This window comes from Cibotium barometz, chromosome 24 (genome assembly GCF_041138505.1).
Source record: "Cibotium barometz isolate CiBa-2024 chromosome 24, ASM4113850v1, whole genome shotgun sequence".
In the NCBI taxonomy this organism is placed as follows: Eukaryota; Viridiplantae; Streptophyta; class Polypodiopsida; order Cyatheales; family Cibotiaceae; genus Cibotium; species Cibotium barometz.
The window spans coordinates 5,275,655-5,291,192 of NC_141069.1; the positions used below are offsets into that span (position 1 = coordinate 5,275,655).

Genomic DNA, 15,538 nt, shown 5'->3' on the forward strand with positions numbered 1-15,538 from the left:
CCGGTCGCTCTCCTGCTTGTTGCCTTGGAATTCTGGGTCCACCACATAAGCTGCTGCATGCAATGGAGAGTAGTAGGAATTCCACCTTCCTAGACACAAGGCATGGATCTCCTCGTATCTGTCTTCGTCAGGCACGAAGTCTTTCAACTTCTCTATCATGCGATCCATGGCCTCGTAGACCTTGTCTATGCATGGTTGCATAGCGTCTACAATCCTCAATAGGTGGACTATGGGCCTCACCATAGCATCTGTGGTCTTCACACGCTCCCACCAAGAGGCGTCATTTGCCCGTAGCCTACACTCTTGGCCAGTGTTTGTATGGGACTCTTGCATGGCGACAAACTCGTCGCTAAGGAAAAGCCCCCTCAAAGCACCGCTACAATCCTTCAACCGGCCCAACATGAGAAAGTTGTAGGCAAACCGGGTGTCGGAATATTTGAGGAGAGAGAGATAGGACCTCTTGTTGAACTCATGCCAAAGTCTTTGGTGGTTGACGACAAAGGAGACCATGGTGTTGGCCTCCTCAATGAGCGTGCTGATCCATGGTAATGCCCCGATGTCCTTGAGGAGGTTGTTTAGGCAATGAGCCATACAAAAGGACACCGTGACATGTCCATACATACCTTCGAGAATAGCTCCTGTCGCCCTATTGGAAGGCTCCCCATCCACAACAAAGCCCACTACATGCTCGGGGCCAACGATCTCCATGGTGGTAGTCCACTCCGCTGCAAGCACATCCGCGCTCTTCCCAGTGCCGGATGCATCATGAGATGAGATGAAGTACATCTCTCCGCGGGAATATGCAACCATGCTGTGAATACTTCTCTTGCGGGTGTCACTCCATCCATCCACAATGAGGGAGACTCCGTTCCTCTCCCATTGCCGCTTTGTGTTGTCGGCCGCTTGCTCTACAATGCGCTTCTCCTTCTCGAGCAATGTAGTGCGCAAGCTCTCGGATGAGGGGGGCGTATAGGTTGAGCCATACTCTCCAATCTTCTTAACCATGACCTTGAAGTATTCCGACCTATTCAAGAAAGTAATTTACTAATGAGACGGGGACTAGGATGATGAAAACATGAATGATGAATTGGCAATGATCGATTGCACTTACCTAGCCGCTTGAAAGGCAATGTGGTCGTGGAAGAAGCGGGCCACCGCCATATCCACCTCCTCCTTCAACTTGGGGTTCCAATTCTCCCCAAGTGTAGATTGTCGCCGTGGGCCACGTAATGATTGAGAGGCCGTGGAGATGGAGGGTGCCGGCGTCGTGGATGGAGTAACATTCCGACTTGATGGTGAAGGTGATGGTGTGCATGATCCCGATCCACCACATGACTCCATTGTAGAGGCTTGAGTTCCTCTCCCCATCGTTGCGGGATCCACCGCCACTCGTGGTGTCTTTCTTGTCGCTTCGACCGCTTCGTAGACGCTAAGCTTGTCAAGAAGTTCCCGTCTCTTCTCGGGCGTGACATTCGTGCAAAACCTCACCTCATGCCCACTCTCATGCAAGAGGTGGGCTCGCACTTTGTCGGCGCCACCCGTTCGCCGGTACGGGCAAAGCTTGCATACCTATGGCCGAGAACCGCCTCCATGAACGGATGGGGTGTAGTTAACCTCCTCCCACCATGTCCATCCCGTTGTCCTTCTACGAGAAGCCCCGGCACGTGAGGAGGATGCCATGGTTGAAGATGGCTTGACTCTTGAGCCTTGAGGAATGAATGAGAGAGAGAGAGAGAGCCTAGAGGCCTAGAGGCTAGAGCCTAGAGCCTAGACTCTAGAGGCTTGGAAGTTGGAAGACTCAAGAGGCTTGAACGTTGAGGGAGAGGTGAGAGAGAGAGAGAGAGAGATGCCTAGAGCCTAGAGGCTTGGAAGTTGGAAGACTCAAGAGGCTTGAGGGAGAGAGAGAGAGAGAGAGAGAGAGAGAGAGAGAGAGTCTAGATTCTAGAATCTAGATAGTAGGGCGGCGGTCCGCGGGCCTTGTGTGAGAGCCTAGAGGCTTGGAACTTGGAAGTTGGAAGCTAGAAGAAGCTTGAGCCTTGAGAGTTGTGTGTGCTTGTAGCCTTGTAGAGGCTTGTTCTTATATAGATAGGCAAGAGAGAGAGAGAGGAAAGCCTCAAGGGCAAGAGAGAGAGAGAGAGGGCCAAGCCTCAAGGGCAAGAGAGAGAAATGAAATGAAATGAAATGATATATTAACGTCTTCAAAAGGCCAAAATGACCTATGAGACCAAAAAGGTTACAACAATTGGTGGATCTGATACAATGTCTGTGTAAGAAAAGCTAAAAACAACTAACTGAAACTGAAATAACTGTGAGGAAAAGTACGGTACTAGGAGCTCCTAATGGATAACATCTGGGAGGAAAACTCTAGCAACAAAGGTAAGCATCATACACATCACTATCCAAAGAGAGAGGGCCAAGCCTCAAAGGCTCAAAACTGAAGGGCCAAGGCCCAAGGCCAAGCCAACAACCATAAACGGCTAGAAACGGCAAGCGCAACGGCCAGAAATGGCAAGCGCAACGGCCAAAAACGGCGAGCAACGGCTCTCCGCCGTCCCCTCACAGAGCCGTTCCCGATCGGCGTCCCCGTCCCTGCGGCGTCCCCGTTGCCGTCCCCTGTGAGAAACGCGCCGTGGGGGACGTCCGTCCGTCCCCGTCGTTGTTCTGTCCCGATTCACTGTCCCCGCGTTCCAAGCAACCGTCCCCTCCGTTCCCTGTGACTATGACTTGATGTATCATACCAATATACATGCAGCACACCACACAATCCAGAGTATTACCCAATGTATTCTCAATGGTACTAGGATCCAATGGCACCAGAATGCAATAATACCTCAAAAAGTGTGTATATAAATAGAGTTCAATCCATATAGCCATGAACCAAACTAGGACTGCTCGCAAGATTTATGTCCTCCATAGAGTTATCCATTGTTGCAGTTATAGTTCAAGGTGCGGCCGATTGTGAACCATACCCAACTTTACCATCTCATGTGACTGGTACACAATATCATAGAAGTCCCATAAGCAGATGTACTGTCAGCCTCATTTCTTACGGCGAGTTAAATATTGGTCAAGTCTCGGTGGCTTGCGGCCCGAGATTTCACCTCTCTCTACCTTCCGTTTGAGACGTGAACGAGTAGCCCGACACTCGTCATTGTACCAACTATTTTGGGGCATCTTTCTAGTGTTACTCGATGGTACGCCTATAGGAATGTGGGAAGCTCAATAGGGCGGATGTATGTAATAAATCTATAAGCTGTGTAGTAAGAGTGTCAAGAGGTGAGTGCGGGTCTAGATGAAGGCGGCCTCTGTAGATGGAAGTACTATATAGATGATCACAATCATGTGTGAAATATATAGTAGGGCGAAGTGATGTAGCAGTAGTAGGTAAAGAGGTAGAACTAGAAGGATGTGCTCGTAAAGATAGTAGTAGGTATGTATGATCTGCCCAATAGGACAAGTAGGGATGGAAAAAGAGTCCATGAGACTCATGGTCTCTATGGGACCAAGAATGTAGTTGACAGTTCTCCTCCCTCCTCCATATGGAAAACAAGTGTAGGCCCTTGAGCCTGGCCACCTCTCGAGCCCATTATAAATAATGAGCCGATGATGCGCACCAAACACCAATAGCTGTCTCCCATATTTTTTGATCTCCCCTTAATCCTCCAAAGATCTCTGTATCCCGAGGTCCTCATCCAGCCCCCTCAAATGTGGATCCTCCATGTCATACACCTCACACTGTCTACTCTGGGTCCTGGCATTAAAGTCTCCCACTAGCAAAATATCCCCCCTCCTCCTATACTCCGTGATCGCCTCCGACAATGCTGTGAATATCTCCCCCACCTCTGCTATAGCATCCTCATGCTCCTCTGCATCCTCCATCTGACCTCTATGATGCTTCCCCTGAGCAAAAGGTGAGCTGTCTGGTGAGAAATAGCACACAACAATATATACCGCCCTCGTATCTGTGAGCTGCACTCTGACCCACATGAACCTAGCCTCCTCATCTCGGCTTATCACTGTAACACGTGGCCGGAGCTCCTCCCTAAAAAGTACAGCCACTCCCCCTGATCCTCCTTGAACACCTCCTGCCCATCTAGTATGTCCTCTAAAGGCAGGCTCCCATGTATAGCCTGTCACCCTCGGCAAACTCCTCTCCTGACTTTGGTGTGTCTTTGTGAGAAAAATAATGTCCCGATCTCCCAGCACCTCAAAATGTCCTGGATCTGACCACAGTGACCCATTGTAGTTCCACACTGCCATCTGTATCTTTGTCTCATAGGCTGCGAGTCCCTATTCGACGATCTTGCCACCATCAATGATATCATGACCATCGCGATAGAAGGCCATTTGTCCTGCCTTCACTTTGGGCATCTCTTGTTTGCGATGTGCCACTTGTGCCTTGGTAAGGTCATCATCCAAGTAAATTCTGTCCCCAGCTAAACCCCTAGCTACTATCCTTTTCTTCAAGAATGTGACCCTGCCATTTGTCCTGCCTTCACTTTGGGCATCTCTTGTTTGTGATGTGCCACTTGTGCCTTGGTAAGGTCATCATCCAAGTAAATTCTGTCTCCAGTTAAACCCCTAGCTACTATCCTTTTTTTCCCGCCATTTGTCCTGCCTTCACTTTGGGCATCTCTTGTTTGCGATGTGCCACTTGTGCCTTGGTAAGGTCATCATCCAAGTAAATTCTGTCCCCAGCTAAACTCCTAGCTACTATCCTTTTCTTCAAGAATGTGACCCTGCTTGTGTCATCCTCAAACTGTAATATGAGAGGAGGTGGACTAGAAGTGTCTCTGCCTACTCTCCAAGCTTTCTTGAAGGGTCTCTCACCTTCGTCGTATCCCAATTTCTTGCATAGCATTTTCCCATCCTCTTCCAGAGTAGAGCCTTCCCCTTCGGGCATACCTGTCACCCGTACGTTCAATCGGCGTACCTGATGCATTCTCTCCTTCTCAAGGGTGGCATTCATCAAAGCCGTTGCCCTTTCATTTGGACCACCACCCAATCCTTTTCAGCCTCTTGCTGAATTTCCTGTTTCACCTTAGCTGTCTCCACCTTCACCACCACAGCCAACCCTTTCTTAAGCTCGGCCTTGATTTCTGCGATGTCGGGGCTGATCTCTCCAAGCTTAAGAGAGAGACATAGAGTTGCATGTACAATGTGATGCTTGTATTGATTGATTTGAACCTTACAAGGTACAATGCTTTTATAGGGCAAAATGCCTTACCTTTCTCAACACACAAACCATGTGACAATGACACATGGCTAACTGATGATATTATTGCTTACACACACAAACACTTAGGTGGCTACAAGAAGTGGTTCACATGTACTAACTCTACTTACTCACATAAGTGAGTGTTCACGCACACACAAACACACTTAGGTGGCTGCAAGAGGTGGTTCACATGTACTAACTCTACTTACTCACATAAGTGAGTGTTCACACACACACAAACGCACACACACTTACACATATGAGGGGTGCTCACACCTAGATAGTTGTTCACACCTATACACTTACACATTGGTGGGCACACTGGGTGGACATAGGAGATGGACATGCACACGTACACATATGAGGGGTGCTCACACCTAGATAGTTGTTCACACCTATACACTTACACATTGGTGGGCACACTGGGTGGACATAGGAGATGGACATGCACACGTACGACTGTGAATCCCAACAAACCTCCCTTCGAAGTGAAGGTGGAGATGTATCAAGATAGACCTTCAATAGGCATGGTGATTTGGCTTCATTGGCACCACGTCATGGAAAAGATCACAATGGCCATTCTTGACGTGATACAACAAAGCACAATCAAGCCTGCAAATGGAGCTTGATCATATATGACTTTAACTTACATCAGTCTACTCAAAGATCAATCCCCTTGGATCTAAATAGGGATAGACTGAGATAGTGGAGCCTTTTATAACATAAGGCGGTACAAACATATAACAGACACGGGAAAAAAAACGCAGGAGATTATGACATCTCTTTTGGGGGACATCCCGGGTAGAGAACCCTAGATCCTCAAACACATAAAATCATAAGTAGATTAAAAGTTGGGGTAGAATCCCCCTCGATGGTGGTGATGTAAACCTTTTTGGGGTGTCATTGCCAAGACACTGTTACTTGGAGTTGGAGCGATGGCCAGAAGATAGTCGGTGAAGCCAAGTGTCTTTGATGCTGAGTTCCGGTGTTGCCAGAGTGCCTCAAGGCAGTGCTGCCACCTTGCCATGGGGGTGATGACGGTTGATGCAGAAGGCATTAATTTTGCCATTTTGTGTCAATTTAAGCCCCAAAAAATAAGCGCATATGACCCATCGATTCATGTTAGTTTGGTTGGGAAGTGCCAATTTTGGGAAAAGCCCCAAAAATTGAACTCACCATGCACTTCAATTTTGGCTTTGGAGATCAATTTTGGTCTTGGAGATCAATTTTGGCCAAAGCCCCAAATTCTTGGGCATACTGCAGCTTCAATATTTAATGCAGACTGGCAATTTTGCAAAAGCCCCAAATTTTTCAGGCTGTTGCAGGTTCAATTTGATGCTGAAATTGAACAATGCAGAGAAACCCTATATTTTACCAATACTGCAGGTGTTGGTTTTACTGTTGATGCAGATTTATGAGGAGGTCGCCTTAGTGGTGCTGCAGGGTGGTGCACAAAAAGGGCCGGGTTGAGGGAATGACAAATTGAGGCGTTGGCGGGTGCAGCTGTGGGAGGCTGCAAGCGCACGGCGGAGGTGGCGCGAATGGCCTGCCTAATAGGCAGCATGTGCTGGGCAGAGGTGGGCAGCGCTGCAGGGGGTGTGGGTGGTGCACTAGGAGGCGGCTAGGATGGCGATGCTGCAGGACTGAACAGGCAGTGAGCTCTGCAAGGGTGCCCAGAGTGGCGAAGATGTTAGGCGGCACTTGGAGCTCCCGCTGGGCAGCACAAACGGAATGAAGAGAGGTGCGCACAGGTGTGGACTGAAGCAGCAGTGTGGGGATGATGGGCAGCTGTAACCCTAAGAAGGAACCCTAAAAATCAAGAATTTTGGAAACCCTAAATTGGCTCTGATACCATTTGTTGCATTCTAGGGTTAGCAAGCTAGCATTTAGGAGCTATGGTAGATCATACAGATCCATGATGTGTGTGTTGATAGATATAGAGTGATGCGACCAAGCTCAAGAGAGAGATACAGAGTTACATGTACAATGTGATGCTTGTACTGATTGATTTGAAGCTTACAAGGTACAATGCTTTTATAGGCAAAATACATTGGTGTCCACACAAGGTGGACAGAGGAGATGGACACACACACATACGACTCCGAATCCCAACGTATGTGCTGAACAGATACCCTACCAATGCCTTTGAGAGCATTACATCTTACGAAGCTTGGAATGGCAAGAAGCCTTCTCTGGCGCGTTTGTGTGTTTTTGGTTGTCTTGCTTATGCTCTTGTGCCTAAGCAACAATGCTGTAACATGGATGATAAGGCACTTAAATGTATATTTGTGGGATACAGTTTGGAAATTAAGGGGTATAGATTCTACCATCCGGCCACAAAGTGGATTTTGGTGAGTAGAGATGTTTTTGTGGAAAACTCAGTTCAGCCCATACTTTCATGCTTACAAGACATTTGATTCACTTCTACCTTTGTACAAGTTGGGGCACATTTATGGTGCAATCAAGTGCTCAACAGGGTGCTGAAACTCAGCACCTAACAGCTGCAAATCAACCCGGAGTAACATTGGCTGAAAATCAGTCCATGTTATAGCCCATAGATCGGTCCATTGAAGAGGATGTTGTAGTGAATGAGGAACGGACAGCCATTCAGGAGTCCAAAAGGATGTTGAGATGGTTGTTGATACACTACATGATAGTAAAATCACAACTCCTTTATTGAGTAGGACACATGTCTCTTCCTTGACAAATGAAATCAAAGCATGTTCATTTGCATCTCTACCATCCCATCTCGCTTGCTTTGTAGTAGGAGGAGGTGTTGGATCTGTAGCCATAGTGGACGCAAAATCTCCCTCCAATGCACCTATAGCTCCCTGCTGGTTTGCTGGTGAGGCAGGGCGTGCCTCAATCCCACTAACCACATTCCAAAACCCCTTTGCAACCAAAACATGCCTCATCATATAGGACCACAACTGGTGGTTGGTCCCGTCCAGCGTCCCAAACACAATTTCTGACCAGCTTGTCCTTGGTGGCAAGCATCCCAAACACACAATTTCCGACCATTTTTATGTGCAAATAAATTTTTTGACCCACACCCAATGTAACCTAACCAATACACTGCAAGTTTATTGCCCACATAATGCAACCAATAAAGCTGCCGAGTGACCCATTGATGACAGAATACTTGCAAATGTATTGTAAGTGGACTGAGTGTAGAGAGTAGAAAGCTTCACTGGCAAGATTGGCCGATGATGACGAATCGATGCCGATGAAGGTAATGATGTCGACTTGCTGACGTGGAAGCTGGTGGCAACCAGAGGTGACGGGCGGCGTTGGCAGATTGAGGTAGGTGTGTGTTAGGCAACGCTGGCGGTGTTGTGCTGGCTTTGGGCGGCAAAGAGCAGCTACACATAGCAGCAAAAGTAGCATTGGTAGGTGGTGGCAGCTCACAACAACGATGGGCGGTGGCCAACTGATGCGGAAGGTGGTGTACACCAGCAAGGAGTAGCAGGAGAAGCAATGGATGGCGGCGGAGCTGGGCAGCAATCGAGCGTGCTCTGATACCATTATTTGGGGTGTGGAGAGTTGCTAAAAGCACACGCTTGCGTTGTACAAACAAAGTGAGAGAGAGAGAGAGCTCTCCTTCGCACACAAAACGAAGATGATGGTGTTCTGTCTAGAATGAGTGATAACCAAGTACAAGATAAGATGTGACTTATAGCCACTTACACAACTCATTAAGAGCATGTTCTCACGGAGAAAGGATCTTCTGATTGACATTGTTAAAAAGTGCCCTGGCCTATTGTTGGCTATTTCGGAGTCTGCGTGTATCCATCATGTACGTGTACCCCTATTTGTGTGTGTGTGAACCGCCCTTGTATGTGTGTGTGAACTCACTCACGAGAGTAAGTGAGGAGTGTGTGAACCCACTCTTTTAGTGGAATAATATCTAGATATTGTATACTTGTTTGACATAAGCTGTGATGTCACTCAGAGGAACCTTAAAGGCTATAAAAGCATTGTACTCGGTGAAGCTTATCACAATCATATTAATCTAATCACGCATTATTGAGTGGTGCAAAGCCTCTATTTCTCTCTCTCTCTCTCTCTCTCTCTCTATATATATATATATATATATATATATCAATCTAATCACGCATTATTGAGTCGTGCAAAATACTCTCTCTAAGAGCCTTGTTCTCTCTCTCTCTCTCTCTCTATATATATATATATATATATATCTAAGAGCCTTGTTCTCTCTCTCTCTCTCTCTCTCTATATATATATATATATATATATAGAGAGAGAGAGAGAGAGAGAGAGAGAGAGAGAGAGAGAACAGAGAGAGAGAGAGAACAAGGCTCTTAGAGAGAGATTATTTTGCACGACTCAATAATGCGTGATTAGATTGATAGGATTGTGTTAAGCTTCACCAAGTACAATGCAATCTTCCATCCCCCATAGCTTCAGGCTGTCACCTACATATTGAAGATCCCACAAATGGTATCAGACACGTGTTTTCAAGTTCAACCCCTTTCACCTCGCATTTTTGTGTGTGCTTTGCTGTGTTAGCCCGCTTTGCTTCCACCTCTTGGAGCCGTGTTTGCTGCCTCTCTGCACCATAGTTTTTTTCACACTCGTTTGGAAAATATTCCATACTTCTATACCCGTATGCGTATGGTCACGTATGGAAAAACTTTTCATACTCGTGCCAAAAAAGAAAATGTTTTGCATCTTTTCTAGACATAGAGATTAATTGTCAATGTGTGAAAGTCATGACGGGTGAAACATGGTCAATTTGTGAAAACCATGATAGACCATCTATCATGGTTTTCACATATTTTAAGTCTCTCATGGTTCACTTCTTTGAAAATGGCATGTCTACCCTTTAATTTAAGAATCAAGCATGAAATCCCACGTATGGAATTTCTCCAAGGTTTGAACCATACTTATTTCATAGTTCCAGACTCATACACGTATGTCGTATGGTTGTCGTATGAAAAAACTATGCCTACAGGTGACAGGTTTTGGCATTTGCCCACTCCACACTCCCTAGTCCCTAGTACCTACTTATGTAACATGTTACATGATACATCATTGATCATACATGTATGATGCAAACAAGTTAGAGTAATATAAAGTCCGGAGTTTGGATTCTGGCTCTACATCATTTATGGATTTTCTAATCCCAAAATCTTTGCAGTTTCAAGTTTCTTTGGTTTTTTGTGTCATATGTAGCATGTTTTTTCCCTGAAATTTAGGGTGCCGTATGGTATCCAATGTATGGAATTTCTTGGGGGTGTGAGCCGTACTTTTTTCGTACTTCCATACTCGTATGCGTTTGCCGTATGGTTGCCGTATGGAAAAACTATGCTCTGCACATCGCCACCTCTGCACATCGCCACCACTGACCACGGCCTTTGCTTTGAAAATGCAGCCGCCACCCACCAGGATTTCCGCCAGCCATCGCCGGAGACTGCCGTGCGCCATTGCCCAGCGCAGGCCACTGCCACTGGGCCGTCGGATCGAGTGTAGAGGGTCCTCTGTCACCGCCGCCACTGGATTTTCCTTTGCCACCCAACCAGCAGGTGTCGCGACTGCATGGGCAACCACTTTTGCCGGTGCTCATCAGTAGTTTTGCCACTGTCCCTCCCGGCCAGCGCCACTGTGGCTGCACTGCCCCTCCCGGCTTCTCCGCCTGCTTGCCTAGAGCCGAGTTTGCCCGTTGCTCAGCCTTCCTCCCGGCGGCACCACCATTTATAGCTCAACTTGTGTGTTTTCTTACTGTTGCGTCCTCCAGCCTCTGTGATTCTAGCCGTCCACAACATCGCCACAATATTTCGGGTATTTCAGCATTTTCAAAATTAACACGACAACAATTTTGTTAAAATCAGCTCCTGCAACTTGGGAAAAAATTGGGGCTTTTCCAATATAATGATGTAGGATGATGTGAATGAATGTGGAATGATGTGAATTCATGTGGAATGATGTGATCTGAATTGATGTGGAAAAATGTGGAATAATGAGAAATGATGTGGAATGATGTGAAATGATGAGGAATGATGTGAAATGTGTATGTAAGTAGGGATGATAATGCTATCCTTTCTCCTCTTCTCTACCTTCTCTTTGCTATCTACCATATACCTTTTCCATTCTAGTTACATGAAGAAGAGGTTGAATTAATTTTAGGGACTGGGCCGAAATTGGCAAAATCAGAGCCTCGTGTAGCATATGGAAGATTCCATAGTGCCATGGATCTCAACAGAAGCAGCACTGTCACATGGAAGCTCTGTTCTTTCAGCCCTAAACACTTTTCACACAGGAACACTGATGCAATCATGCGGAAGATAGATGGAGAGAAGAGAGAAAAACAGAGAGTTTTCACCTAATATACAATATATTCATGTTATCAAAAGTGTATGTATGACTGCAAATCCGGTGGCCTGAGGCACACCTAAAAGGAGACTTGACTATGGAAAAGTCCTACATTTATGCTAGTCTTTGATCTATCCCAAAAGGGGAACTAGATAAATTATACAACACCATGCCTTTGCCTTATATATGCACACTTGTCAAAGACAATAAATAATCATTAACAAGCTGCTGACTTCCCGCAGATGTGGCCTGTCCACTTGGCCGACTGCTGTCCAGCCCCCTTGGACTTGCTCCTGTCCCTCCCGAGCCTCCAAAATCCATAATAAATCTTAGTCATGTCCATTGTGGCATGCACATGACAAGCATATCCTTCAACAAGTTCTCTGGTGCTAACTTCCCAATCAGACTACTTATGCTTCAGCTAACTGGGTTGTGACCTTTGACCTGAGATTGTCAATATAATAGGAGCTGCAGTACATGTTCTTCTCTCTAAGTACAAGCTTATGATTAATTGTATCAAAGCTTGGCTGCCTTGTACAAACGACACTTGTTTCTCTTGTGGCTTCATGACAGGTATCACTGAATGCTCTTGGCCTTCTTTTACGTCTTGAGCTGCGGGGCTATGCAGACTCTGTACAAGAGCGTATATTGCTAGTTGCTCAGCAGCTTTATGATACAGTAAGGCCACATTCTACAAACCACAGTGCATTGTATTGGGAACTATGTAGAAAGAACACTAAAGATCAAGTTCTGGTAAGGAACAAGATCCATCAAGCTTACTTAATGGTGTTCCCTATGTGTTTGATGTAATGAGCAGCCATTGTGGCACAAGGAGCGGCTTCTGGACCTATTGGCGATTTGGGCACTAGCTTATGTGGGTCAATCAAGTAAATCATATGCTTTTCTAAAACAGCTTGAGCATAGGTGAGGCATGCCTATATTTTAATACGTTTTCTTTTTATGAACTCTTTTTTGAGCTGCTGACTTTTTTTACAGAGTTCACTCCTTAGAGCATAAGGAAAAAGAAAGTCTGGCAATGTTTTTGAAGGTATGTTCTTACTACTCTTATAGACTCAGTTCTTCTTATACGTTTCTCATCTTTGAACACAAGTGCCCTACTTGAAATTGAAAAGCAAGAGCCATCATTGTAGTTCAAGAACTAATCCGTTTCTCCTCATGACAAGGGTAGCAGTAATAGTTTGGATTAAGTTCAGCCTTTGAAAACATAGCTATAGAATGGGAAGAGTATCTGGATCAATGTGTTGCAACTTTCAGTATGCTGTAGAGGCTCAGTGATTAAAGTTTGAACAAGGTGGGGTCTAATCTACAGCAAGAGACAGACTTAAAAATGAGAGAAAGGCTCTAATTAATGGAATCAAGGCTTTCAAGTGGAGAAAGGCTGAGACGACAAGTGTAGAGGCAACTGTAAGGTGGATTGACAAAGTAGGGGACACGTGTAGACTAATGTGAGGACACAGTTTGCTCTTGTATGCCATTTGATGCAAACTATGCTATGAAAAGATGCTCCATAAATTTCAGCTTTTTTTTTTTGACAATTTGTGACAAATTTTTTTACCCTCAACTTTCAAGTTGTAGGGTTTCTCTTATAAGTTTGGGGTCAACAGAAAGGTCCCCTAGATCATTCTTCAAGTCTAACCGTAAAATATGCAAAGAAATCTTGCAACAGAGCACTTCAAGACCGTCTTGCAAGACCTTTCACCTAGACTCAACCTAGTGGTCTCAAATCATGCCATCTTATTGATTGTAACTATATTACCTCCATTGGTCTAGGCCATGCTCCAAGGCATCGATCTTTTCTTGCTTGATCTGATACACAAGTTACCACCATAGATGCTCAAGCATTATATATTGTGGGAGTGCACAATCAAGTTTATAACTTGCAGTAGGGTCCTCTAATCTATTCAATATGGGTAAGTTCTTTCCAAGAATGACTTCATCATAGCCAGTCTCAATGGGAAACTCAAAATTTATTTTGTTAAGTAAATTTTAACAAGGATTTGGATGAGGTGTGACAACTGTCAACTTCTTTTCAACTGCAGTCCGGGTTTAGTTGAAATGCCTGATAATAGGCCCTGAGGATAGTGGGAGGATTTGTCATAAAATTTTCATCCCACCCACGTATTTGAAGCACAAGAATCTTTGAATTTCTGCAAGTATTTATCTGGTAAAATGACCACTTCTGGTGGTCACGTTTGTGGAAAAGAAAAAGTTTTGACTCAAGTACTGCATCACTTTCCTCCATCTCAAGGGTTTTAGACAAGTTTAACAACCCAAATAGTTTTTGGTTTGTTGTATCATTGTTGTAGACATTTTAAACAACCAACTTTTTTTGAATTTTCAAAAGGTTTTCAGCTCCCTAATATAAGCTGTTAATATAAGAGTGTTAAAATTAGTTATCTTGGTCTGCCCATGTGTTTGACGGTAAAAATAGAGAAACTTGAGGCTAGTTTCCAAATTTTAAAACAATGGATTGCCAAAAGTAACATGTGAAGTTTTGAGGGAGGTGTCTAATACACCCTCATACAATAGAGTGTAAGTAAAACAAATGGAAAACAACACACACAGATCTCTATCCCGGATATTTCTGTCCAAAAGCAGTGCCTAAGCCCCTGGTGGCTTCTGCTGTATTTGAAACAGGTCTGAAATCTGCAGCTGTGATCCACTAATCTGATCCTTGAATCCCACTTGTGGGACGAGAGAGAGAGAGAGAGAGAGAGAGAGAGAGAGAGAGTCCTCAGATTGGGGGTTATGTTAGTCGTGGACTTTGTTTATCTTGGTTGGAATCACTTTTGCAGCTTGCCGAGGGCTTGTATGAATATGGAAGGGGAAATTCCAAGCAGGCCTTCGATGTTATGGGTCCTTTATTCAACACCGATCAGCTCAAAGTATGGCGATGAGGATCATAATTATTTCAACTTTGGTAACTTTATATGTGTGGATTTCAAAAGATGATTTTGTTGAAATTAGGTAATCGGAGCATCAGATGAACAGTTGGATGTTTTTGAAGAGCTCTGGTGTATTGTATCTCTTCGCTCGGGTCATTTCCAAGAAGGTGATCCTTTCAAAAAGCTTAGTGCTTTTTGGGAGCTCATAGTGGTGTTTTGTTTTAAGAACTTGCCGAGATGAGAGTTGTGATCCTTAGTCTCTACGATACTAATTCTTTAAAGATGATTTTCAGTCTCTGAGGTGTTGAAGCGACGCACCATGACATTCCATGGATCTCCTTTTACTTGGAAACTCATGGTATAACTCCTCTACTGTAACATCGATTTAAGAATATTCTGAAGCTTTAAGAGTGCTTGTTTCTGGGCAATACAAAGTATGACATGATCTTTCTCCAGGAGGAGTTTCACAATAAGACCGGAAGTCCAGATAAAGCGCAGAGTGCAGCCATGCAAGTTGGCTCTATAATACAAGGCTATGTTAAATCCATTTCAACATTACAGTCGTAAACTATGGTATGAAAATTGTATTACTAGCAGTAAGACAGCAATACCCACATATAACAACCGTATAGGTTTGGTTCTATGCCTCTCTAGTAGGTAAGGCAACTCCTTGTTGCCTTCTTTGCCATGTACAAGGGACACGTGTGTAAAAACTGATATGAAAAGGCCAGCCTGCAAAGATAGGGTTTGTTGTGTCAGAAGTAGTTGGATCAAAGCCTGTAAATACTTGGCCATTGTGTATGAGGCTGGATGTGTTGGTGGGTATTCTTGGAAAGTGTCCATTGTAAGGGTCATCATCATCCTCCTCAACATTGAAGGCTGATTTCGTCTTACTCGCATGGACATATTATAAGAAGAAGGGTTTTTTTACTTAAGATGTTTCTTGATGTAATGACAGGATGACCAGGCCTATTAAAAAGAAATGTTACTATGCATGCCATGCGTGAGTGTATTATCACATGAAATAGCAGTTAGCAAGGTGACAAAAGACTCAGAACATTCCATCTAAAGTGGTGTCAAA

At 44.9% G+C, this 15,538-nt stretch overlaps 1 protein-coding gene across 1 annotated transcript in view; it reads left to right on the top strand.

Moving 5' to 3' along the window:
* Positions 1-15,317, top strand: part of LOC147624830 (Tetratricopeptide repeat (TPR)-like superfamily protein) — a 36,778-nt gene extending 21,461 nt beyond the window's left edge. Inside the window, exons 8-14 of the mRNA XM_086818055.1 lie at positions 12,125-12,229; positions 12,369-12,475; positions 12,548-12,599; positions 14,368-14,457; positions 14,540-14,624; positions 14,751-14,815; positions 14,914-15,317. Coding sequence (XP_086674181.1) covers positions 12,125-12,229; positions 12,369-12,475; positions 12,548-12,599; positions 14,368-14,457; positions 14,540-14,624; positions 14,751-14,815; positions 14,914-15,024 — 615 coding nt within the window. The 3' untranslated portion in view covers positions 15,025-15,317. The remainder of the gene's footprint in view (positions 1-12,124; positions 12,230-12,368; positions 12,476-12,547; positions 12,600-14,367; positions 14,458-14,539; positions 14,625-14,750; positions 14,816-14,913) is intronic.
* The last annotated feature ends 221 nt before the right edge of the window (positions 15,318-15,538 follow it).